The sequence below is a fragment of the Bos indicus x Bos taurus genome, chromosome 8 (assembly GCF_003369695.1).
Source record: "Bos indicus x Bos taurus breed Angus x Brahman F1 hybrid chromosome 8, Bos_hybrid_MaternalHap_v2.0, whole genome shotgun sequence".
NCBI lineage: Eukaryota > Metazoa > Chordata > Mammalia > Artiodactyla > Bovidae > Bos > Bos indicus x Bos taurus.
Genome location: NC_040083.1, coordinates 101888058 through 101915840, shown reverse-complemented (window position 1 = coordinate 101915840; position 27783 = coordinate 101888058). Strand labels below are relative to the sequence as shown.

General features: G+C 38.2%; 1 protein-coding gene across 4 annotated transcripts in view; it reads right to left on the bottom strand.

Annotated features, from left to right (window-relative positions):
• The window catches only part of KIAA1958 (KIAA1958 ortholog), a 130732-nt gene that overhangs the window by 31880 nt on the left and 71069 nt on the right, over positions 1-27783 (bottom strand). Inside the window, exon 3 of one of the 4 annotated variants that reach the window (XM_027550517.1) lies at positions 6714-7763. The exons of 1 other annotated variant lie outside the window; for it this stretch is intronic. In XM_027550517.1, coding sequence (XP_027406318.1) covers positions 6718-7763 — 1046 coding nt within the window. In that variant the 3' untranslated portion in view covers positions 6714-6717. Of the gene's footprint in view, positions 1-5394; positions 7764-27783 lie in introns of those variants that run through there. 2 more of the 4 variants (XM_027550520.1, XM_027550518.1) reach the window with 2 other exon arrangements.

Genomic DNA, 27783 nt, shown 5'->3' with positions numbered 1-27783 from the left:
TGGGGGATCTGTTTTAGAAAGTGCTCCCTATGCAATCTCCATCCATCTGTTTGCCCTCCCTGCCCCGCCTCCTAAGAAGACATGGTCACTCCTCACAGCACTGAAAATCACCAGGCCTGATGATCCTAGGTCCTTTCCAGGTCTGCTGCTGCTAACTCACTTCAGTTGTGTCCAACTCTGTGCGACCCCATAGACAGCCCACCAGGCTCCCCCGTCCCTGGGGTTCTCCAGGCAAGAACATTGGAGTGGGTTGCCATTTCCTTCTCCAGTGCATAAAAGCGAAAAGTGAAAGTGAAGTCGCTCAGTCATGTCCGACTCCTAGCGACCCCATGGATTGCAGCTACCAGGCTACCAGACTGCAGACTACCCTACCTGGCTCCTCCGTCCATGGGATTTGCCAGGCAAGAGTACTGGAGTGAGTTGCCATTGCCTTCTCCGTTTCTAGGTCTAGCCTTTATGATTATAATTCACTCAATAAAGATGAAGGTTACTTTAATACTCTGACCTAATTAATATTCCGATCAAATTAGTACTATGACCTAATTAAAGAGTCTAATTCAATAAAGTCATGGTTTACATAAAAACACAATTTAAAGGTATTACAATGCTTTCTTTCAAAAACTAATGCAATCTTCAATACCAAATTATGTGTTTCCTTCAGCCTTGGCAGGCCCAATCAGTCAATTCACAAATAGGGCGGTGTACGAGAGATTTTGATTCTTTCTTTTCTGTCTAGAAAGTGAAATCACAGTTGTAGGGGGTTTAGCAAAATCATCCCCTCTTTTCTGTTTTTGTATCATTAGATATAGATCAACCACCATGAGACTTCTCTGGTGGTCCAGTGATTAAGACTCTGTGCTCCCAATGCAGGGGGCCTGGGTTCCATCCATGGTCAGCAACTAGATACCTCATGCCAAACTAAGACCCAGTGCAGCCAAATAAATAGACATATTTAAAAAATTACACCTGCCACCAAAGGATGATCACGTAGTACATTTCTTTATCCCAGAATTTTGCATGACAAGATCTTTTAAAATCATATTTTCATCACTTTGCCTTATGAGAAGCTATGCATTCATCACCTCAGCCAAATTCAGTGGGGAGAAGAAGCAATTATTTGAATACCATGCTTGAATACCATGCATTAAGGGAAAAATGAAACAAAAAATAATCGAGGGTGCCCTTGCCAATGATGTTTCTTATTAAGTAACTATATCATATCATACGGTAGATATGTAGAGATAAATAATATCTTGTATAAAGGAGTTCTATTTGAGAGAGATCTTTCACACTGATTGATAAAGAACTTGTTAATTCCTTAGTATTTATAACTACTTTTTCATGAATAAACCTTTTAAAAATACCTTACTGTAATAAATTATCATACACTCTCCCAGATTTTTCTCCCTAGGTTTAGAAATTTATTTCTGTTATCACATGGTAGAGAGTTTTTATCTATAGATGTTAAATAGTACAGCTTTATTTTGGCCAGAGGAACAAAGATCAAAACTTTTCTTTCCTGTAGATAAAGAAAACTAATCAGAAGAAAGCTGATTAAAATCAGAAGTGTCTGTCTCTAATATCTAAAACTGTGGAGATAGTCAAAGTAGAAAAAATTTGAGTGGTTCTAGTTGATCTCCAATACTGAGAATCACAGGATAGCATTTTCCTGCAGTGTTAGTCCCTGAGTCGTATCCAACTCTGTGACCCCATGGACTGTAGCTCACCAGGCTCTCCTGTCCATGGAATTCTTCAGGAATTCCAAGAGTACTGGAATGGGTAGCCATTCCCTTCTCAAGGGGATCTTCCCAACCTAAGGATCGAACCTGGGTCTCCTGTATTGCAGGAAGATTCTTTACCGTCTGAGCCACCAGGCTTTCTGTTAAAAACAATTCTGACTGATTAAAAAACCAAAACAAAATAATAACAAAATCCTCTATTAAATAGTTAATTTGCTAGCACCGATTTGCAGAGAAGACTAAACTTTCTGGCAGACTGGCAATCAAAATTCAGTATCTAGTGGATGACAATATCAGCTCCTGGGCTTAAGAGAGCTATTCCCTCTGCCTAGAACCTCCCCTGTTTCTGTCTAAATTAGAAGAAACTTTTGAAATAGGATTTTTGGTTTACATGGGATAAAAACAAAAGACAACCATTTGTTAAAAATATAATTATTTGTGCATATGCACATTCACCAGAAGACAAAACTAAGAGTTCTTTAAAGAATGATACAAACTTTTGCGCTCTATTCATGGCTAAGCAAAAAAAAAGTAAAAACTTTGCTGAATGTTTCATCTCAAAAGAACCAGTTCGAGGGGCTTATACAATTTTATGCCAACAAATAGCCAGGTGAGGGCGCTGCTCTCAATTCAGAGTTGAAAAAATATGGATGATTTTATTACACCAGGAATTCCATTTATAATTTATCACTTCAGAGAGTCCACAGAAGCACAGTAAATCATCTGGTGAACAGGCAGCTACAGCAGAAAAGGCCAGTGCTTAATGGTATCTGGATCTAGTTTCCGCTCCTGATGCCCTTATGTATTAAGTGATGTGGGCAACCTATTTGACTTTTCTGGCTTTCCTCATTTGTAAAAGAGAAATGATGATACTCTCACAGGCAATTGTAAGAATTAAGTGAAACAATCTAGAAGTACTCAGTACCATGGTACACTGTAAGAACTCAGTAACTGGGATAACCGGCACCCACGGACGATCATCTGCACATTCCTATGCATGTGTGCCTCTATGTAAACACATTGGATGGTGTAGAAATGGCTTTGTCTTATTACTGACTTTAAAACAGGGTCTAAGGAAGATCCACCACAAAATACTCAAAGCAGTATTAAATATTCTACAACAAACCAACACATTAAATGGCTAAATAATGGTCAGACAGTATGAGTACAAAGTTCGAGAAACTATGCAAAATAGTCCTGGCATAGAGTATTTTGCTGGGCTCTCAAAAATGAAATCAAACTTTTATCACGGTATCTTTTATAAACCTTTTGAAGGCAGGAACTATTTTATACATCTCTGTACCCCTCTTAAGTCTCTAGACCCTAGGTTTTCAAGTATTTGATGATATGACTATAAATTTTCATCTCAGTTAAGTCGTCTGATTTCACGGTACCTAGAACCTAAGCCATGTGACTTAGACAAATTAATTCAATGAAAGTATCGGCTAACCAGGGAGACCCGATCTTCACTTCGACCATTCTTCTGCAGATCAGAAGTGATTTAATATAGGGAAAAATAACTATAATAAAAATACTTCAAGTACCTGATATAGTATAAATCATATTCAGACCAGCCCTAACCTTGGAAACAGATGGACTCTTCAGAGTAAGTTCCGTTGGATAAACATCCTGAATATCTCTAACCTTTCAAGCACTATGTTTGATTTTTTTTAAAAAAACTGCTACCATCTACGATGTTCAATAGCCAGTCACTCACATGAATATAGAAGAAAAACTAAATTATGCAGCTATGTCATCCAAATGCTGACAAATGGGTTTGGCATTTCTGTTGTAGACAGACCAAAACTTCCAGTCATAGGAGGGGCACTAGAAAATTTCTTACATGACATTACACTGACCTTAAAGTGTAAACTTTGCAAATACGGTCTTATTTTTGTATGAACCATGGGATTGCCTGGAAAGGCAACACGGTCAGTTATAGTGAAGACTGCTGGACTGCTGAATTTTTGCTAAAGCACAAACACGATTTTGGCATCTACTACTGCCACAATATGGATGTACGTTTTTTAAAGTTAAAATAACAAATAAAAAATATGGCATCTGGCAGTAGTATATCCTCAGTATCGTTTATACAAAAACACAAAATTTAGAGGTAGCTGCCAATAATTTTTCATAATTTAATTATCCCAGATAATACAATTCAGTGAAAATTCTACCAAGTCACTCTTCGGAAGACAGTTTTCTAAATCTAAATGTCACAACGTTCCTATTTGGTTTAAGTTACTAAAGCAAAATATAAATAAGTAAAAAATAATTCACAATCTGCATTCTTCCAAATGAAAATGCTAGAGGATTAAACAGGAGCTTTTCACTTTCGTACCTCAATATACATACACAAATAGAAATTCGAAATTTCCTAGTTCTGCTTTCTAAGAGCATACTGACGAACCTTCCCCATGACAAACCTACTTTGCTGTCAAATAACAAATTAAGAATTTTTAAAAGTATGTCAATGCAAAAACAAAATGCACGATGTAAATCTTTTTTTATGAGAGGTAACCTATGTTAAAAAAGAAAAATTGTTTTAAAAAGAGTTCTTCCACAGTAGGCTGTCATGTGCATTTCTGAGCCCACTACAGAATAAGAAGAGGAATGTTTTTCAAGAGAACAGGGAGAATGAGGCTCTGTGGTTCAAAATAAGCAGAAGAGGGGGGACTAGAGGACAGACAGTGTGCCATTATGAAAGATCACTCAGTCTTCCTTTTAATCAGATAGACTTGACAGATGGGAAGACATTGTGTCCCCATCTCTGGCTCAAATCACTGGAAACTAATTACAGGCTGGAACTCAGGTAAACAGAAAAAACTCTGGAGTCAGACAACAGTACCATCTCCCTAGCATATAACCTGTTATGGATTGATCTCAACGTAAAATGGAGATAATTAGCCTTCTTTTCAAAGTTGTGGAAGGGATTCAAGATTACGTATACAGAAATAAATATGTATGTACTGAAATCTGAATATATAGTTACCAAAATATTGGGTTGGCCAAAAAGTTTGTTTGGGTTTTCTATATGATGTTATGGGAAAACTCGAATGAACCTTCTGGCCAACACAATATTAACAGTGGTTATTTTTGGCTAGCAGATTTATGAGTATATATTTTGTTTTCTGTATGCTTATCTGGATTTTCTAATTTTCATAAATTAGTTCTACTTATATAAGGAGAGCATGTGCATCACTCAGCACACACACTGCTGGCGCAGAGAGTGGCTCAAAACTAGTGGCTATCATCATCACTAACACAAAAAATTAAAGAAAGGTATCTTCTGGTCTTGTTTTTGGCTGCTTCTCTATGACAGAAAAGTCATGAAATGAAGCTGATTGCTTAACACAAAGGCCATGGCAGACTTCCCACTCCTAAGCCAAGGAAAGGTCACAATTTAGAGAAATGGGTTTATTGTTTATGACTTAGTGTTGGGAAGAGCTGCCTGGTCATGGGAAAGCTCAGCTAACAGGATGACTCAACAAAGCAAATCAAAACAAAATGTGTCCTGGTCGTATAATTAAAACATAAAATGCCACCTACCTTCCTAGCTAATGTGAATTACGAGGATGCTTTGAAGAACAAATACTTGCCAACAGGAAGCCCAGATCCAACAAAACAATTAAGATTGGGACTTTTTTTTAATGTGTTAATGATTATACAGGATAGGAACCTTGCTCATCTAAACTCCTTTATTATTATTAAAGTATCTCAAGTAATAATTCACCACAGGCTTAAAAATAAAGACCTTGGAAAAACCACCACGAAGGGTTGCTTAATCAAAATTATAATTATTATGATTGAGGATTATCACACATAAATGCATTTATATTTACTGTAGCAGAAACAGCACATGTTCAAGAGTGCTTTGAATTCAACTAAATTTGATAACAAAATGTTACCTAAAGTGAGTGTCAATATTCCTTTGATCACAACTACAGAGTCAAGCAATCCCCTTGGGAAAAGACTGAAATTCAGTCCTAATAAATAAAGTCGGGGGATTTGGGCTTCGAAGAGTATAAGTTTTTTGTGGTCCTGACTAGTGTTTCTCGATTTTCAGTAAGACTTTTCCATTTTCTACTCTCTCTTTATGTTTGATACACAATCTAATGCTTGGGAACATTTCAAAGCTTTGGTAGTTTTTTAAATTTCTTGTAAATCTGATAATAAAATTTCATTTACATTGATTTCTTAGAAAACAACTAAAAAATTCTATTCAGGTTCAAGAACAATAAAAATGAGCTAGTAACAGTCTTTTTTTGCCATAATATTGGACTTTGCATATTAAAAATTATACAGCTTCTAAAAAGAACGGCACCTTCATTCCCACCTTCTCACCCGCTTTGCCCCACAACAAGTTAGCTAAACATCTAGATTTTCATAAATTGCAAAAAATGAGGCAGAGAAGTTAAAATCTAACTATTCTTAAAAAAAAAGCATATAAAAATCTGTCCAGTTGATATCAACATTTTCATATTCTGGACCTGACAGTTTTGCGTAAGCAGGAAAGTTAGTGTTGTCTCCTCCTGATTAATGGAGAATTTTAAAAATTAAAAAGATACTGCCATTTATTAAATAGACTAAAAATGAGAGGCAGGGGGGTGGGAAGGAAAAGCAAGAGTTGAGGACACAAGTATCTAGGCTGACTCTCAGTTTCCTTTTTGACAGTTTAAAAAAACTCCAAAAACGAAACTCCTTCTCTAGTTTGTGTTGCCTGAGAATATGGTTTTGTAAAGTCTTTAACAGTAATTACATTTCATCACCACAAGTACATTTGTTTTAAGCCTATAAATGCTATGTCAGTAATACTAAACTATCTGCATTGACTTATTTGTAAAAAGAAAAATATATTATATATTTATATTTGTATAAAGTTAATACTGAGGGCAGAGGAAAGGGAACAAGAACCAGTGCTTAATCACAGTTTCTCTGGACACAATAACCAGACTGGGATCTTGCCCAAGCCACCTGGTCAAGCCGTGTCTGAGGACGAGTCATAGGAAGCAGAGACGATGAAATTGCCACTGCTGGAGTGCCCAGCCACTGACTGGGCGGCCTGCTGGCTCAGATTGTTACAGATAAGCACCAGCTGGTTGCTCTGGGCCTCGGACAAGGTGCTGCAGCTCTGATACACACTGAAGTTGGTCTTCCTGCCCGGGATGTTCCCCTTCTCGCACATGGTCTTTACCATCTTGGCCAGCTTGTTCTTGCCGAGGGCCTGGCAGTTGTACCAATGCAGAGCCGCCAAGTTCACAACTGGCTTGATGGACAAGTAGAAAGGGGCATCCTCATAGCGCATGGCAGGAGGCCGCCGCTGGGCATACTCCTTATAGTCCTGTACGGGGCAAGTCTGTGGCGCGTGCTGGGTGGCATACACACGGGAGTCTGTGCCCCCTCTCTTGGTTTTGGCATTTAGGTCACCAGTGTCTTGACCCATCCACTCCAAGTACTCCAGTCCCGTTTCTGTTACCCGGAGCCGAATGTCACCCCACTTCAAGGTAGACCCGTGGAAGCCTGTGCAGTGCCCAAAAGCTTTTGTGTTGTTGAGCCAGACGAGGTTGAGCAGGCCCTCAGGGTTATAGCGACTTAGCAGCCCTCTCTTTCGCAGAATGAGCTCATCAGCAAAGGTGAGCTTCATGGACTTGTGTGGCTTATTTCCTTTTCCTTTGCAGCGGAGTTCAATCTGCTTCTGTTTGAGTGCCTCTTGGGAGCGCTTGAATTCCTTATCCCTGGTGATACTGTAGCCATACCTGTGTTCTTTTAGGTACCGTTCAAGTCCACACTGGTAATTGGCCAAGCTGTTGGGTTCATACTCGGATCCATCCTTCTGCCTGGCATCCACAAAGAAAGAGGCCAGGTAGGCATCCAATTCCTTGCAAGGGATGACATAGATCTCTCTTGTTTCAGAAGGATACTTGGAGATGAGGAACTCCCGGAAATTGCGGAGCGCAGTCTGCGTGCTCCGGATGGTTTTCTCGTTCTGCTCCCTGCTGAGCTCAGCTGCTCTTTCATCCTGGTCTGCAACAAATTGGGGAGGGGAGGGATAGAGAGGGTGTTCATGAGTTCAGACAATGCACTTTCTACTCTGAAATAAAGTTTCCTTTTATAATGAAAAGGGGAAGAAGGAAACAATTTTACAGAGATCACTGATAAATGTTATTTACATACCTGTTGCATTATAATAGCCAACTTCAGTTTCACAAATGATGTACTAGACATGAGATGACTCAGTATCGTCAAAACGAGCTTCTCATGTCACTGGCACATAGTTTAGTGCACGAAGATTTGTGGAAAGAGTGAAATTAGAGGTAGCCTTTGTTTTAGGGGGGGAAAAAAGAAAATAACAGAAATGTGCTATTTATCCTAATGCAGTGTGCAAGGGCCCCATGAGAGCAACATACTCATTTTGAACCACTTCATTTGTGAAACCAGAGGTTGTACTGGTTCCATTTTATTGAATTAAAACAAAAATATTCAAATTTGTTATTTAGCATTAACTCTATAGAGATCTATATTTAATAATTACTAAATAGATCATTTATAGCAGTTAATGTGACATTCTACAGCAATTCAGGTAAACATAGTTTATAAATATTCCGTATGTAATTACAGGGCAGATTATAAAAAGTGATAAAAAATATTCTATGTTTTGCAAAATGAAAACAGACTCACAGATACAGAGAACAAATGGGTAGTTGTCAGATGGTAAAGAGGTGGGAGGGTGGGGCAAAATAGGTGAAGGGGAGTAAGAGGTATATATAATAAATAATTCACAAGGATGAAATACACAGCATGAGGATTATGGCCATGAATAGTATAATAACTGTGTATAGGGACAGATGGTTACTAGATTTATTGTGGTGATCATTTCATAATGTATTCAAATGTCAAATAATTGTGTAATACACCTGAAACTAATATAATACCATACATCAACTATATTTCAACACACACAAAATTTGGTGTTTTGGGAAAGTAATGAGGATAAAACTTCATAGCTAAAAAGAAAGGACAATGAAATCTGAGTAAGGCTATTATAAACAAGATGTCAGGAAGGAGGTATGTTTCCTGGATAGTTTTACTTTATTAATTTATTATTTATATTCTGCCACCAAAGATTGGAGGTACCTCTTTCCATTATGAATCACTCATGATTAAGTAATGTTGCTCTGGAATAGCGGTTTTCACACTTCAGTAAGTTTCAGAATCACTTAAGATCCTCAATCAAAATCAGATTCCTAGGTCAGGCCCAGGAATCTGCATTTAGCATCACCTCTAGGCTCAGGGTAAGGTTCAAGAGAACACACTTTGAGAAAAAGTTCCAGTGTTTAGGGCTTATGAAGGAAGCCCTACTCTGTTTTACTAGATTTTTTTAAAACAATGATTAAATTCAACGGTATCATTTAAACAATTTCCTCTCAGTAACATGTAATTTAAAATTGGGATGTTAACATTAACAATGAAAACATTTGTCAAAATTACCACAATTATGTCAGACATGGTCTGGGTGAAACTCAAAAGAGAAATTCTAAAAATGAAATCACACAATAGAAAAACCAGGTTATCCTAAGGATGTTGAGAGGCAAACACTAAGGTTAATTTAAAACAACATAAAAATATAATTTCTGACTCTATAAAGTATAATATAAAATTATTTTGTTTATCCCAATTATTTTATTTAGGAAAACTTTAATTTGTAAGGCTGTTCGGTAGGAAGTCTTTGAAATAACCACAAATAAGAAAAATAAAATTTCTAATAAGTTGAATTTTATTCACAAAGCACACTATTTTTGTATTGTACACATTTATGAATGTCCATTATTATTTTAAAATGACAGTTGTAAGGTATAACCGCTCAAGTCCTCGTAACTGTATAAAATGAAAAAAAAATCACTAAGCTAGCTAGCTAATTAGATATTTTTATAGGCATATTTTTGAGATATTTCCAAAATTCCAATACACAACAGTGTATTTTATGCTTCATTAGACTTAACTTTTGGCTGTGCTACCTTCTTCTGGTTGAAACTGTTTCTGGATCAACAATAAAAATGTGTATCTTTCCATTAGAAAGGTGAAGCCACCTTAACCTTTTACCATGCTGACTTCCCTGTTTATGTGCAAAGCCAAAGTGGTCAGCACATCTGTTCATTGTGGCTGCTTGTTCAAACATTTATCACAAGAGTTTTCAAACTTTAAACAAAGACTTTTTAAGAAATAAACATTCATAGACAACTTTAGGGGAAACATTTCCAGTTCTTCAACTTTCACATGGAATCTTCTCTAAAACTTATTTTTCTCAGATGAAGATCGAGTTTTCCATCTCAAACCTATTGTGTTATGTACTCTGGGGATATCAAAGGCTTTGAGAAGCCAAATAAAATTTAACTTTAGTTTAAGGCAGGTACTAACATATTTCCTCCTAGACAGCCACGTAGCTGTTAATTAACAGAGGTGATCAAGGTTGTAGAGAAGCCAACGGTCAGCATAATCTTTCTCCCTTAGGGATCTCTTGATTGCATTATAGGAGTGGGAGCTGCGTAGCTAAATGATTATTTCTGTATCTGTGAATGGCTATAACTTTACTGTGCATCCATCTTTTTTTCTTCTGGTACACAGTGTGCCCTTCCAAGCCATAAATTCAAGCATTTCTCCACTGTCTTATCACCACAGCAAGTGACTTCCTGCAAAGACGGCAAGTGTGTCTGTGGTTCTCTATTCAGTCCTGCTTCCTCTACTATTCTCTGGTGGCAAACAGGGGCCAGGGAAGCTCTGATCACCAACCCAAGCTCGCCATTCCAGTTCTTCAAAAGTGATTATTAATTTTTTCATTTTTTGGCCACATCCCACTGCACGCGGAACTTCCCTGTGCCAGGAGGAAACCCACGGTCCCTGCTATGGAAGTGCTACCACAAGGGGAGTCCAACAGTGACTGCTAATTCTGCTGCTCAGCAGAAGAAAGCTGAGGTCTCACAGCTCCATCTGATAGTTACAGTCACATTTCTCTTAGCAGCATATCCAAATCCCTGTTTCATCACTGCATTTGGCAGCCTTTCTTTACATACCATGGTTCCAGCTGAAGATTTCTAGTTTTATTTGAGAAAATGTTTGTTTCTGCTGCTTTTTGTCTTGAAGTGCTCTCAAACAGTAGTCAGAATTCTGATGCAGCTCTTTGTATCTGAATGAGACTGCTGCAACTTCAGTTAATTTTTTTAATTTTATTTTTGGCCCACACCACGCAGCATGTGGGGTCTTAGTTCCCTCATCAGGGTCGAACTGGGTCCCCTGCATTGCAAGTGCAGAATCTCAACCCCTGGACCACCAGGGAATTTCTAACTGTTGCAACTTCTAGTCCCTGACTTGGTGCCTTGCACTGAACAGGGATCCCACAAATGTTCACTGAATGCTTTCTGATCCATGGAATATACTCTATGAAGTAGTGTTACATTCCTGAAAGATTCTGGCATTCATCAAAAACTCAGCAAACTTCATTAAATTTTGCTTGAATGCATGTGGTAAGAAATAGAATTTGGATTCTAAATAACAACAAAAATTGTTTTCAACACAAAGATAAAGATCACTTTCTATTTTCTTAAAAGAAGTATGTATATGGTTTAGCAGACAAACTAAATGAGCCACTGTCATTAATGAATAAAATGCACTGAGATGAGCACAATGCTTTTATTGTATCAAGGAAGTTGTGATTAATAACAATTTTTTTAAACTGAATGTGGGTAAAATCCCAAAGGTCTTAAAAACTGGATGAAGAAGACAAAGTGGCAGTCCAAAATATGCAAGTACAAATTTTATTTTCTAAACAGATCGGGCATTTAACAATTAGAAACTAAGTTTTACAAACGATGAATGAGTAAGCATCAGAATCACGTTTCCTCTGCCTACTTTGACCCTCACACACCAGCCTAATCAATGTAAGTACCCAGACCTAAAACGTAGCTTAGCCCTGTCTCCACAAATCTGCTCTTCCACCCAGTCAGTGCCTCCACCACCAGCCCATGTTCCCTAGCCTGAAACTCGAGTACCATCCTTGACACCTGCTTTCCCTCCCTGCTACAGCTAATCCATCAAGTCCTGCTGGGCCCGCCACATTTCAAGCACATTTAATAAGTAACTAAAACATGTCAGGAATTAAGTAAACTGAGTATGAATGGATGAGTGTTTTTGTGGAATGTATCATAGACTGAAGGAAACAGACAATAACACAAATAAATAAATTTTAGACAAACTGACAAGTGCTATGAAGTAAAACAACTGAGTACTCTGAAAAAGAATTAAATGACCTGCTTAAGGATGGATGTTCCAGGGAGGACTCTAAAACCTTTCAGGTGAGACCTGAAAATGAGAAGCCGATTACACAAAGTATAGGAGGAAGTAGGAGAAGGCGATGGCACCCCACTCCAGTACTCTTGCTTGGAAAATCCCATGGATGGAGGAGCCTGGTAGGCTGCAGTCCATGGGGTCGCTAAGAGTCGGACACGACTGAGCGACTTCACTTTCACTTTTCACTTTCATGCACTGGAGAAGGAAATGGCAACCCACTCCAGTGTTCTTGCCTGGAGAATCCCAGGGACGGGGGAGCCTGGTGGGCTGCAGTCTATGGGGTCGCACAGAGTCGGACACGACTGAAGTGACTTAACTAACTATAGGAGGGAACAGCACATGAGAAGCTCCTACAATGGAAACTGAGTTAGAAGACCTGAAAGAACGTCAGTGTACCCAGAGAAAAGTGACCCAAAGGACAGTGGCGCAAGGAGAGGTCTGAAAACCCACAGGCCAGATGTCGTCGGGTCGTGTCTGTAAGTCATTATTAATACACTGCATTTTACCCTAACAAAACTAGTTGCTCAGAAAACTACATGGTCAGATTCGTACTACTCTATTATGATATAAACCTATCTCCTCCCATGCTAAGAAAATCTTCAACAAACTCTGCTCTATATTAAAATGGGGTTAGTTCACATCTGCATGATTTGGTGGAAAACATTCCCAGACAATGAAATGATCCATAACCTGAACCTCTTCAGTAGAAGCAGAAGGTCAGAGCCTGAGGGAACAAGCAGAACATCCAAGTCAACACCCACCTCCCCTCCAAGAAAGGGTATTAGAAAAGGTATGAAGTTTTAAAGCAGATAGCTTTTCTATACTTATTTATAGTCTCTATGCCCCATTAATCTTCCCTGGTGGCGGTAAAGCATCTGCCTACAATGCAGGAGACCTGGGTTCAATCCCTGGGTTGGGAAGATCTCCTGGAGAAGGGAATGGCAACCCACTCCAGTATTCTTGCCTGGAAAATCCCATGGACGGAGGAACCTGGTTAGGCTACAGTCCATGGGGTCGCAAAGAGTCGGACACAACTCAGCGACTTCACTCATGCCCCATTAATTACATTGCTTTTCATGTATTTATCATCTGTGAATTCTGAGTAGCCAGCACGTGTTCCAGCACACTAGAGCTACCAAATGGTGACTGGGTTTGAAGACTGCCTGAATATGTACCAATAGTTTTAAATCCACAGATCCTGCACATATATTTTAAATGACTCAACATCTTGAATTTTGGTCTAAGTCTGATACAAAAAGGGAGAACTTCTGGACATGCATGGCTTGCAAAAATGGATTTTAAGAAGGTCTGCCCCTCCCCCAGACCTTCAGTCTAGATTATCTGCCTTCTCACCACATCACAAGCCTGCTGGGCTACTGCTGCTATCACTATCACTAGTATGGTTTTGGTTATAAGTTGAGTGGATAAGCTCAGTACACAGAAGATGTGAGTGACCTTGGTTCTTCAGATCAATGGTTACTTATTTCTTGCCTGTACCATCCATAATATTTATTGCCATAATATTTATTACTAAAACGTACTCAAAGTTTCTAAAAAAGAGAAGCCACCCCATAAAACTAGTGTAGTGACATGGGCCTTTGACAAATGTAGCCAACAGACTGAAAGGTTTTAGATTACTGACTTTCAAGGGATCTATGATTTGGAGAAGGGCCCCAGGTAAGAGCCTCAGTAAAGTTTTTATGCAGAGAGCTTTTCTGTACTTATTTACATAGTCTGTATGCCCCATTAATCCAATTATTTCCTCCCTTGTTAGGAGATAGCATGAGAAAACACACAATTAGTTCAGTATCTTGTGTTCTCATTTAATCTGAGGAGATTTATGTTAGATTTAAGTTCAGAGCAGTTTACTCCTATTGCTGTGGTACTCAATTTAACAAAAAATAAACTTACCTATCTCATCCCTTTTGTGATTTTATTAAAGCCATACATCTGAAGCAATAAGAAACATTTAAACATTTCCTGATGTTTAACTTCTAACTCATTCAAGAAGACTATTTTGTCTTTTTACTTGATACAGAAATGATGTTCAAATTCTCTTTATAAACCAGTGAAAGATAAGCCCATAAGCTTATTAAATAAAGGTATATTTTAAATTTGAAAAGTAAAGAAAGTAAAAGAAATCTGGTGTGTAGATTTATATTTATGAGGCTGCAGTGGAATTAATATTTAATCCACATGTGTGAGTACACACTGTGCCCTACCTAGCATTTTAAGACGACTTGTGGGGTGTAGTCAAAGGCAAGTCTCTGATGCTTACACAGATGGCATCGAAGAGAGAAGAAACACACATAAAACTAATTAAAAAGACCATGCACGACTGTGTAATTAGGCTCTGAGTTTGTGGCATGGGTTGCAGATCCTACAGGAATTCAGAAAGAAAAGAGAGAGAAGTCAAAATGAGTTTGAGATGGGTTGGAGCTCTATACCATGGGGAAACAGAGATTTGGGTTAGGTATTAAAGGATGGGCATCACTTGGTTACACAGAACGGGAGGGCAGAGCATTCCAGGAAGAACTGCATGCGCAAAGGGCAAGGGATGGGAAGGTGTGTGCTCATGAGGACTGTGAAACACTGACCCTGGCTCATGGGTGGGAGAAGGGGAATAAAGCGGGATGGGAGGTGTGTGCTCATGAGGACTGTGAAACACTGACCCTGGTTCGCGAGTGGGAGAAGGGGAATAAAGCCAAGCCAGTAGGATGGACACTTAGAGAGTCTTATATAGTAATTATAAAGATATACATTAAGGAAAGGAGACTGAATGTACTAAGTACAAAGATCCTCCACATGCTATGAAAGCTACTTAAAAAAGTAGAAGCTACTTAAAAAAAAAAATCAACCCAACATTTCTCCACCTCTGACAGTCTCTACTCCTCTTTTTTTTTTTTTTTCACTTTTAAAAGCTCTAATATATTTTTCTGGGTCCTCTAGATAGTTTACCAGATCCTCCTTGATTCTTTGTATTTCTTGATAAGAGAAAGGCTTATTAACTCTCACAGACTGATTATTTCTCCCGGTGGGTGTTTCATAAAGAGGCAACAGCTTGTGTGGCTGTTCCTCAGTCTCTCTGGCTGTTCTGCGCATATGATCCCAGGGATAGATTGGAGAAACCTGTTTTTCCTCTTCTCTTTGTCTCCTGTCCTCCATCTCATCTCTTACTTCGATGCTCTGAGTTTCTACTGAAAGCAGAGTAGTCTGAGGTCGTACTGGGACAGGAGTTGTTTGGACCTCCATGTGGGCAGTTTGAATCTCAGTTTGGATTTCCACTGAGACCAAGGCAACCCTTCTGAGGGGGGTTCTCTGGCTTTCAGTTTGCTCAGCTTGGAGCCCCGGGTACGGGGGCAAAGTGGGAGGACAGGAGGGAGCTGAAGGTTTCACGCCCAAATCTATACCCTTAGGACATAAGTCTGGCATATTTCGCAGAGAGAAAAAGGGCAACACATATGCCATTTCTACCCATTTCCCTTGTTCCTTACAGAACCGGTCTAATTATAGAACAGTATTAAGTATCCCTCCAACTGGCCACCGTTTGCCGTCCTCCAATGGATACCGTGGCCATGCAGTATCACATAGGAAGACCAGGTATGTCCTCTTTAAGCCCTGGGGATCAAATCTATCCCAGTTTTCAGGATACAGTTCAAAGGAGTGAGGCTGGAATTGTTAGCTCCCATCTTGTCCTGAAGGATCCTGGACGAGCCTCCAAGATGAAAGGTTGTTGTTGAATCACACGAAGACACTGGGATTCTTGGCCCCTGGAGAAGAATTCAATCTGGGGCCAGAGACGAGGCTTGATCGCTCAGAGCCTTTGTGTAATAAAGTTTTATTAAAGTATAGAGGAGATAGAGAAAGCTTCTGACATAGGCATCAGAAGGGGGTAGAAAGAGTACCCCAGTCTCTACTCCTCTTATGCTGTTATTTTCTTCCATATACCTACTACCATCTAACATAATATATATTTACTCAACAACCTATTTAGCATTTATCTCTGCCCAGGTGAGCTGTGAGCTCTGTAAAAGCCAGGACTTGGCTGCTTTATTCCCAGGGTCTGAAAAAGCTCTTGAGAAGTAGGAGCATTCAATAACCATTCATATTTTGTTGAATGAAGTAACATCAAAGCTGAAAGGACAGTTTCTGAAATAACTTTGTGTGCATAATTATACAATATACTTTAGACCAACTGTACTGACTGCATTTGGGAAGAACTAAAAATTAAAATAGGTGACATAAAATTCAATTTGGGGACTCACAGAGTCTCAAAGTCACTTTATCCTTTATTAAGGTTCTTCAGAGTCAGCTGTGGTCAGGAACAGTGATCTGGATGTCTGTAATAATGAAATGACTTATAAGCCCACTGAAAGCTTTTCCTAGGGCTATTTCCTTAAGAAATAAGGATCTATCAGCTCTCACACAAATTGCTACAGGACAGTATCTTTATCTTACTATTGGGATAAGAAAAAACAAGTAGTAATTCTTTAACCATACCAGAATTAATATATCCACAAAAATCAATATATCCCCCCAATCCTAACCTCCACTTTAAAAAGAGATTATACTGGCATTTTGGTGTCATCCATCTACTACATTCTTACTTCTTCTATACATATGTTCATTTGATATAAATTTTCTTACGACTCTTTCTATGTTCAAGGAAAATGATCTTGGTACTTTAAAAAAATATGCCCTTGTTGGTAATCTTATGATCAAGGCCTACTTTAATTTTGTGAGGGGATCCAAAGTCATATTTGTCAATATTCATGTTTCATTTTTGAAATACAGCAATAGCTTCTAACCCCTGTAAATTTATTAAAAAAAAAACAAAAACAGGTATATTTACTTTATAGGTAGAAAACAAAGTGAGATACCCTTATAACTACCATAAAATGTATTAAAAAGTCAATGTCTTCTTTCTCCTTTAAACACTCAACTCATTGCACATTTCAATGCTTTTTCCTTAAAACCTTAAAACTCAGGCTATTTTCTAGGATTGTTAACATAACTAATTGAAGCCAGACTTATATGCTATTATAGCTATCTGACCAGCAAATTATTTTTATGCTCGGTTAATCATTTCCAATAATGGAAGTAAAATATATTTCTTACATATACACTCAGGAGCATGAAAATTTAGCACGATAGTACCAGTCAGTCTGGTATGATTTTTGATAGTATTTTTCACTGAAGCAGAAATCACTTAAACATTAGTCATCTGCTCATTTCTCCTGGTTGTACAGCATGTGACTCTAGAATCTCTGGACAGTTCTCTCCTTGATAAAAATTTAGAAAAAAATAGAGCACAAAAAACACCAGTATTTATTAAATAAACAAAGTGCAGGCCAAAGAAACTGAGGCCTCTTCCTCACCCATATTCACTGCTGTCTGCATATATGAATTAAATCAGGCCAAGGAGCTATGTTTGTAAGGTAAGGTAAGACATCACTTGTGTCAAGACTAGGCACTGACTTGCAGATCCTTGCAACAAGGAATTAATTTATGGCCAACAGGGTGCAGAGTCTCCATTTTTAATGAGTTCTCAGGTGGTTCTAATAGAGCTGTGGGTGAATAGGCCATGCTTTGAAAAACAGAGCTTCATCTCTACTTCCCCCTACAAGGCCTAGAAAATGACTCTTCCTTCAAATAAGCCTCAGCCCAAGTCTCAGAGCAGCTGCCACACTGCTGGGATGGCCAGATTTTCCAATCTGAACGTTTTTATGTCCCAGACAGAAGAGGTGCTTCCTAAGTGTTTAAGTGACTTCTATTCAGTGAAAAATACTATAAAAAATCATGCTGGACTAATATTGTCATCCAACAAAACAACGGATGAGTCAAAGAATTGTTTCCCTCTGAAACCCACTGGATTCAGATTTTTTTCTTTCATAATACCTCCAAATTTATTAAGTTCAATACTGCTTCCCTAATTGCCAAACATCATTTTTAAACTCTAACCTTGCCTGCTCCATCCTTCAGGGCAGTTGATGTAGGCAGTGTAGTGAATGGTTAATGGCTCCTGCTGATAAGAACACCTATGTTCAAATCCCAGCTCTGCTACTTAACTAGTTATGTGAATCTGCATACGCTTTTAAACTTAAGCCTCGGTTTTTTCCACTGTTAAAATGGATATAATAATTGTACCTATGTCTTTAGAGTTGTATGAGAATTAAGGTCGGAAAGCAAACCACTTAGCTCAGTGTTGGACACGTAAATAATCTAATTCAACTCTTTATACATATCACTGCTGAGAAATGTCTTCCAACTCACTAAATCAACATCTTCCTACTTCACTCGAGTCCTTCTCTACTGATGCTTTAATCTGTAGCAAATATTTACTAATTCTTCCAAGACAGATTTATAAAGGCCACCAACATTGGGCATAAGTGAACATATCCCACCATGGGCACATGGAAACAACTGGAGTTAACATCTATCTCTAAAACGGCTCTCAGGAGACCTTTCATTCCACATGACCTAGAATCCTGTGATTTGACAAGCTCAGTGTGTCACTGTAAGAAGATGTGACTGTATGACTCCAGTAAGGCACTAAACAAAGGTCTAAGCATGGAATTCTCTCTTCTAAGAAGGCTGCTATTTTGAATTAAATGAAGAAAATGAAGATTTTTCCTCAATTGCTCCTCCTACTCAAAAAGAGATGCAGCAGCCCAACTGTGACGCAGTAAGTCTTGAGGGCAGTCCCGTTAGCTAGGGAAGCTCAAGGCCAGCCATGCTTGCTTAGAAGGGAGTAAATTCAAACAGGCTTCACAAAGAGGAGATTCAACATTCCGTGACAAACTAAGGAGACACAAAAGGCAAAAGGGAGACCAGATGACAGGCATGAATAAAAAACTAGATGAAGCTTCTCAAATCTCAAACTTAATTTCAAGTCACAGAAAAGAAATTTAGTATTCCAAAGGCGAAAGCGTAGAACGAGAGAATAAATATTGTACTGTATTAATCACAATAAGGAGCACTTTCATCTGGGCCAAAATATATTCTTAAATCAACCTTCGAATGTGGCTGCATTTTCAAGCTTAGCAGCATGAAACCCACATGACTGTAATTAATGTAATAAATCATGTTGTGGAATTTTCTACAGAATCTGACAGCGCTCATTGATATACTGCTTATTAGAGACTAGAGATTTCTCCTGCATTTTTTTTTATTATACTGCCAGAGACACTGAATCAACAACACCTTCTGATGTGTCTGAAGTATCTGCTGCTGGTGTGATACATAAAATATACAGTGAGCTGCTATCAGACTTGGAATATACAACACTTAATACCCAATTTCCAAAAAGAATTTGTTTTTTAATTTTTATTTTTCTTGACTTAGGTCAGTCACAGAAGATACATGGATTCACTAGAGATGTGACGTTCATATTTTCCACGGTTTCAGTCCTGAAGTCACATGCTTCACAGCGTGACTCTCCTACTCAGTATATTTCATGACAACTCCGTTAGTTTCTAGTGCGGAACACTGTGAAACAGGCACTATTTCACCAACCTCTGTGTGTCCTTTCCCTGTCTTTCAAAATCTGACTCCTGAGTAAAATGTTCTTGAATGTTAACCCCTTTTCAAAAGTAAATCTTAGTCCTTGTGCAGTTCAAGAATTCAGCCATGAATGCATTTTCCCTCAGTGGGTTTACATACTCTTAAATATGCTTTACATATGTAAGCATTTTCTAATTTAGAAATACTGAAAATTTTTAAAATACATTAAAAAAATTTTTACTTTTAATTGGAGGATAACTGCTTTACACAACACTGTAAAACAATTATCCTTCAATTAAAAAAAAATTTTTTTAAACCCACACTAAAAACATATGGCTTAATGGCCCTTTATTCACACGGGTACCTATTTACCTGAGGAAAAGATCAAGTATACTTCCCCTAATAAAAATAATTTTATTCATTAATCATGAAAGTAACACATTTAATAATAAAAATAATTTTATTCATTGTATCATAAAAGTGACACACTTAATATAAAAAATTTCCCCAGAAAATAAAGGTTAAAAAAGGGAGAAAAACTGCCCATAAATCCATCCTTCAAAGACAGCCACTGGATACATTTTGGTATATATCTCTTCAATTTAAAATTTTAATTAAAAATAGTATTCTTTAATCACCAAGAGTCTAGTCCATTCTGTATTAACTATACACTTTTCTTGCAGTTTTTTTCCTGAAAATATTGCTCTGTCTCACATTTAAGAGGAAAACTTTAACATGGTAATTCCTGGATAAGTTACTATTTCTGACATATTCCTTTTGATCATCTGAAATCACATATTTTAAGACTTTAATAAGAGTTTAGAACTGGATTTATTATCCACTGATTTCACAGAAATTCCTTTCTTAGCTATTGAGAATTCCCTATGTCCACTCTTGCCCCTTTTCAAACTGTTTTCCACACAGCAGCCCTAATGAATTTTCCTAAAACAAACAGGAAATGAACGTTATCTCTTATTTTCTTTCTGGAAATTTTTGTATTTGCATATTTGGTTTACCACTTAATAAAAATATATCTGGTGCTTCAACACGATAGGCACTGTTGTAGGCACATCTGTACACGTCTCCTCAACTGTTAATTTTCATCCCCTTGTGGTGGAGACAATTAGACAATAAAAGCAGATGGAAACTGGAACTAAAAAAGAAGAGTAAAAGTTTTGGCAAAGTTTTGGGGAAATGAAAAAAACTAAGGGAAAACTGGGCTACATCCTAAGAGGCCTGTTACGCGCTAAAATGATGAATGCTGAAATGTGTAGGAGAAGAATCACCACGGTGAGTAGCCTAGTGGTGAAGAGCATGAAACCTGGGAACCAGACTGCCTAGCTGAGAATCCCAGCTCCCCCATCCTCTTATTGTCTGACCTTGGGCAAGTTCAACCTGCCTTTGCCTTAGTTTATTCATCTGCGAAATGGAGTTAATTATAGTCCTAACTTCACAGAGTTGTGAGAAATGAGTTACCAGAAGTAATTAGTGAGATAATAAGCAGTCTGTAAGTACTAGCTATTATAACTGCTATTCTGCATGCAGTAATCAGAGAGCTAACCGTATATGACCCTGCCTACTGACGAGGATTTTGAAAGTAAAACAATCATCACCATTTGTTGTTAACAGTTCATCAGTATGTCAGTACTGAGTATTTGAAAAGTGACTGTTCATGAGTTTGCTAAAATTCTATGGCTTCAATGAGTGAGAACAAACTCAAGCACAATACATGAGGCAACATTTGATGAATTTAGGAGATGAAATGGTATATCACAATGGAAATGGTTACAGAAAACTTCTTTTTATTAGAAACCATTTCTTCCTTTAAATGTCCATGCAATTTACAGAACTGCATATCTTAATTAATAAGGATCAAAATGTGACAGTATCTTTTACTGAAAATGCATAATACAGTAAAAACCACAAAGGAATTATTCATCAACTCGGAAACAAAAGATGTATGGCACATAGAGTAAAAGAAAACAGATAACACGTAAAAATAAAAATGCACAAAACTCTAATAAATTATCCCCTCCTTTTCCGAGTGATGCTATTAATATTCATTAGATTCCATCCAAGAAGTAATAACCCATTGGATAGGAAGATGCCAATTCCTCTTAATTGAGTCAATGGATAATAACAAAACATATTTTTGAAAAGTTCATTATAAAATAAAAATTTTAATATTTATCTATATGGGTTGGCTTTCTATTGCACATTTATAAGTACAGGCAAAACAGGAAAATAAAGCCCTTTTCTTAACAATGAGATGGCTGTTTTCCATTATATAAAATAATAACTTAGCAGCAGTAATTGTAACAGTATGAAGGTGTTGAAAAGCTAATGACTTGTAACATAAATCTGAATATACTCCAGAGACTAAAAATACTATATGAAATATCATTTCAGGTATTAATAAATATGTATTTCTTATTCACTGAACCAAACCCTAAAGTCAAATTTACAGGCACAGCACATTCTAGGATCATAAAGATCCTTTATTTTTCTTGCTGAATGAAGTTAGGTAAAAAATTAAGTAATACTTAAATTATCAAATTTTTAAATTTCTCAGGGCGTGACATCAGCAAGGTGGCCAAGTAAGACATCCCCACCCTGTCTCCCAACAACAATCTGGCATCTATCCATGTACAAAAGTGCCTTTGTGGGAGCTTTGGGACTGGGTCAGAGATTGTGAAACCCTGGTACAGTCCAAGAGCAAGGATGGCTGTTTTGAGAAGGCAAGCTCGCGCCCAAGTGGCTGACTCGCCGACTACGGTCCTGGTTACAGAGCCAGAAACAGTGCCTATCATGAGGGACTCAGCTACGCCCCCATGTGGCTGTGATCCTGTCACCAGCACTATATGCCAAGAAATGCAGGAGTCACGCCCACCCATAGGCTGGGTAATAGTGTACAGATCTCGGTTCTGGCTGTGGACCCTAAGTGCCTCCAGCTTCTCCTGGCTGCGGTGTGGAGTCCCAGAGGGAAGCCCACACAACTTAGTCTGGAGATTCTGAAAGGGCCTGCAACAGGGCTCTGGCCCATCCCAGCCACAGTCACCAACAGTCAGGTTGACATAGGGACCTCGCAGGAGATACACTCATCCGTGCCCCTGGAAAATCGGAAGGGACCCTGAACTTGGCTCCAGCCCCATCACAGGAACAGGCCTGCATGCCCAAGGACACAGACGGAGATGCTCCTGTTCACACGACTGCAGATGCTAAAAGGGCCAGACAAAACTGCTAAGAAAACTGAACAAACACGTCATGGCGGGAGAGCTGAGGCCTCCAATGTCGCGCTGGTGCCTGAGACCTGCCTTTGGAGGCCTGCTGACCAGTCACCAATTTTCCACCTCTTCTCTCTACAGAGCCCTGCCTGGCAATACCTACATTTCACTCAGGAAAGGACCGAGGGGAAGCAAACCTATTTACACAACTAGAGAAGAAACCAACACCAGATTCCTGTCCTGCGTTCTTCAATGTGAACAATTAGGTGAGACATCAGAAGAAAAGCAGCTGCACTGAAGAGAAGAAAGAAGAAAAAAGAACACAGACAAGAAAGGAAAAAAATTCAAAGACAGAAAGTAGTTTTTTTTAATCGAATTTAAATTCTCAAAGATTTGATAAATTATTATAACTATAATCTTCATAAAAGAAACAAGTACTAATGGAAAACTTTCAAAAGTTATTTCAGAAAGGAATTTTCAGCAATTTAAAGACTCAAAGTTTACTTCCTACCTATCCATTCTTGGGAAATTATTTGATGAACACCAAAAAAAAAAAAAAAAAAGGAGAAAGTAAAGGGAAACATGAAATCTAGAGAACAGTGGTTACAACCCAGGGGAAAACTCAGGATAGGTGGGAGGGTTACCTCAGGCTTACATTAAATCAACTTGTCCAAACTGCAGCAGCAAGGCTGAAGGCCCAATGTGCGAATGTTGGTGGGACCACAAAGCTATGTAAGAGCACACTGTTCTTTTGTCAAAATATGCTACCAAAATCTTAGGAAAACACATACACACACAAAACCCCCAAACTAAAATCATACCATATTTCACTGACTGTAAGATGCACTTCTTCACATTTTAACAGCTCTGAAAGTATGCTGGGACATACTTGGTGAGAACTTACTCTCTGTACCAGGCAGTTTTAAACCCTTTACATGGATTGAGTCATTAATCCACATAACAGCCCTTAGGAACATTCTCCTTTCAGTGTCCCAAATGCTGTGAAATTCATCAAGATGAAAGTAATTCAATCTGAGAACACTAATAGTTATGCACAATATGTACACTGTCAAAACAATATAAATGGTTTTGGATGTTTACAGTCAACCTAAGGATAAAGAAGAAAAGACCAGTTATGGCCACAGAAGAAAATGAAAATCCTGACAATCCTGTGAAGCTAAGAAGATGACAAGAAGAGGGGGAGAACAGCAGAAGGCAGCATATGAACACTAACACCTTCACCCTTGGGTTGAGAAAGCATATTTATTTCTTCTTTCATTATCTTTAGTTTTCTGTTGGGAACTGTGTGTTTTAGTGACGTTATAATCAAATAATGGGAGAGTAATACAAACTGAGTTAAATCCTCATCATTGATAACAAGGAATCTGAAGATATTTTCTGAAGTTGATAAACCAAGAAAAAAAAAATCAAGAAACAGAAGTATAAACAGTTTATTTCAAATTTTGGAAGAACTAAAAATAGAAAGACTCAAAAGAAGTTTCCTTTGAAGAGTGGAATTATGAGGTGATGAAAGATGAGGTGAGACTGTTATTGTTCAGCATTTATGGACTGCCAAATACATTAATAACTTTGACAAAAATGAAGAACACTGAAGAAGGCAATAAAATTATTGTTTTTGTCTAAGAAAGCAATCAAAGTTTTAGGGCAGTACTGAAGAATCAGGCTGCTACGTGTATCATAACTGAAGTCAATAAAGCACCTAGGATGCATCAATCACTAAGTCAGATTTACTGTTCTCTGATCACTGTACTCATCACTGTTCTCATCTAAAATAAAGCTTAAAATTACCTTGCAGTCACAGAAGCACAACTCATCATTTTTGCCATGTTACATAAATACTTTTTCTGGGTCTAATACACCCTTGGGAACACAAGCCATTAGTTATATAAATGAGATCCAGACTGAAAGAGAAGTTATTGCTGGGCCTGACTACAGTGGGTCACCTGCACTCTGCCCACCCCTGCTGAGACCCAAGATGGTCAGGCAGCTCAATCTGGGAGAAGCGGGAGGAGCCTGCTGCTTCTCTCAGGAAACAGAAACAGGGATGACGTCTGAAGCTAAGACTGCGGTACTCTGACACTGACTTGTCTGCCCACAGGTTGTACATTATTTCATCTCTCCAGACCACAAGGGATGAATACCATGGCTAGAAAATCAAGGTCAATGCCTCCTCAATTCTGAACTGGCGCCTGGTTTCCTAGCAGTCTTACTCAAATCCAAATTCACTGAAGAGAATTAGATCTTCAGGTTTACAGCAATTTGCTAGGCTCCTGTATTTGGATGCATTTTGCATATCTGGGAGGTCTCAATCATATACTGATCAGCTTTAAATATATAAAAACAACAGTTTTTGCTACTTTTACTGGTAAAATAGAAAAATGCCTCTATTTTAAAGAAATAAAAAGTCAACTGGGAAGATTTTCCTGTAAAATATTAAGACAAATGATACTTAAAAAAGAAGTGAAGCATTGGGGAAAAAAGCTGATAAAACTGATTAATTTCTCAGAAAATTATGCATTTGTACAACTGAGAGCAATTAACTTGATTTTCTACTTCTGCCTTTCAGAAAACTAGTAAACAATTATATTTGTAATTCTTAAAGAAAGATCATTAGTTGTCTGTAAAAATAAGCAATATTACAAGTTTAACTAAGTTCATGTTATTTTTAGGTATGTAAAAAGTGTCTCAAATAAATTATGATGTGAAATAGGTTGCCTGTAGCCCCTGTACTTTTAATTCCCAGCTGAGAAAGACCTTCCTTTCATTTATCATAGTGGCCTAATTGTTCACTTCATCACTTTTAGCCATATATCACCCTCATCTTCATAAATATGCTCTCTAAAGGCAAATAATTCAGTCTTATAAAGTCACTGATAGTTTAACAGCATCTTAGCTCAGGATATATAAGACAAGGTTTTGTTTTTTTAAAACTAGGAATGTTTTGAGAGAGGAAGAGTTAAAATGCCTGTCTCCCATTTAGAGGGCAGGCAGAGTAAGAATCATGTTTTTGTCTTGTTCATTACTTGTCCATTGAGTAACTGCAGTACCCAACCTGGACTTGGCACTTGGTAGGCTTCCAATAGATATTTGCTGAATAAATGGTCATAGCATGTTTCAGAATTCTTAATGGCTGTTTCATCCTATATACAGAGAACCTTGAATATATTATAAGTATTTGGGGTCCTGAAGATCTTTCAGTGTTACTTAAATCAGTGTTGCGCCTTGGACAGAGAAGTCATCAAGTCTAATTCCCAAATCATCTACCTGTCTCCTGCTCTCCAATGCCTTTGTTGTTGCCTCATTTGAGCATTTATTGCCATTTCCCATCTGAATTATTGCAATTTTTACCCTGTAAAACAGTCCTCAGTCCCAGTCCCTACTTCCCCATTGCTCTCAGGGTGATCTTCTAAGATCACACAGAGGAACTGTGCTCCTCTGCTCTCCCTTTAAGTTTGTGACTTCACGTGCAGTCTTCCACAGGTGGCTGCAGTCCATCTTTCCAGCAGCAGCTCTCCTGGCCTCTTTGAAATTCACTCGCACCACGCTCAGACCTTTGCCTCCCTGCGTGCTCACGCGCCCATGTCTTTGCTCATGTCGCTCCATCACCCTGAAATACCCTTCCTTGGGTCCCAAAGGCTGAGACAACTGCGTTTCATGTGTTCCACAGCATTTTATATACCTCTTAGATATGGTCTTGTTGGTCTGTCTGCCTCCTTCTCTACGCAACGGTATTCTGGGGTCAGGGAATCTGCCATTCATCTTTGTATTTTCACTAGTCCTGTCACAGAGCAGATCTTGCAATAAATGTTTAATAAACTGAAGTGCAAGCAACTTGTCCAGGGGTTTAGTAGAAAAAGAGACTGTGATACATGTTTCCTGCTTCTGGTTAAGTGACTCCTTCTATTAAACCCTAGGTTTTCCTAAAAATGATTCTCAGAAAAAATAATCGCTTTATGATATACTCTAGCAGCCCAAACTCTGGAAAAGTGATAGGCATGACCTAAAAATGAAAGAAAGGGGAGGAGAAACAATTTGGTGTGGGCTATTCCTATACCAAGACAGCCAGAGATAAGAGACCAGGGACCAGAGTACCAACCCTTTCTCTCTTAGATAAAAAGTAGGAAACTACACTTTTGGAACTCCAAGCAAATCATCTAGTACTTCACTTCCAGTCAGTAAACTAAAGGAAACAATCCCTTCTTCACAGAACTCAAGTAGTGTTGATCCTGGAAATGAAAGTGCTATATATACAGATAATACAGGACATTTTGCTTTTGTGGTTTTTATTCATTCCAATAGAAGAAGTCAAAAAAATAATGCACCCATCATATCATAATCATAAGGAGGAAAGCCATAGTGAAATCTGTGAGACTAATTCTCTAATTCTTTGTCTATAAACAAGTATACTGGGAGACAATGTTAGTAAAATTTGCTTTCTTACCAAAAAACCTTCTATATTCAGTAATAACAATAATGTCATAATGCCTTTATCTCATAAATATTCCACAATCAACTTGATGCTTCATGAGCTATATTATAAAAGTACTCACATTTAAAAACATACAAAAAAGCATACTAAATTACGCTTACCAATGAACCAGAGGGCTTTATATGGATTAATTTAACCCTTATATCAACCCTAGAGAATAGATCCACTATTTTCTTCATTTTACAGATGATAAAGCTAAGAGACAAAGAGGTTAAATGACCTGCCAAAGTTACCCAGAAAATAAGTAACGGAGCTGGGACTTGAACCTAGGCAGTTGTGTGCCCAGATTTTCATAATGAAGCACTGTGCTTCTGTTACCTGTATATAACATGAACTCGTGTTTCTGCCAGATTTAATACATGTTAATAATGTAATATGTTCCATAGTTTTAAAAGAAAACATCATAGATACAGTTCAAGTTTCCGTGTACTCAATGTCATCCCTCCTCTCTCCCAAAGGCACACAT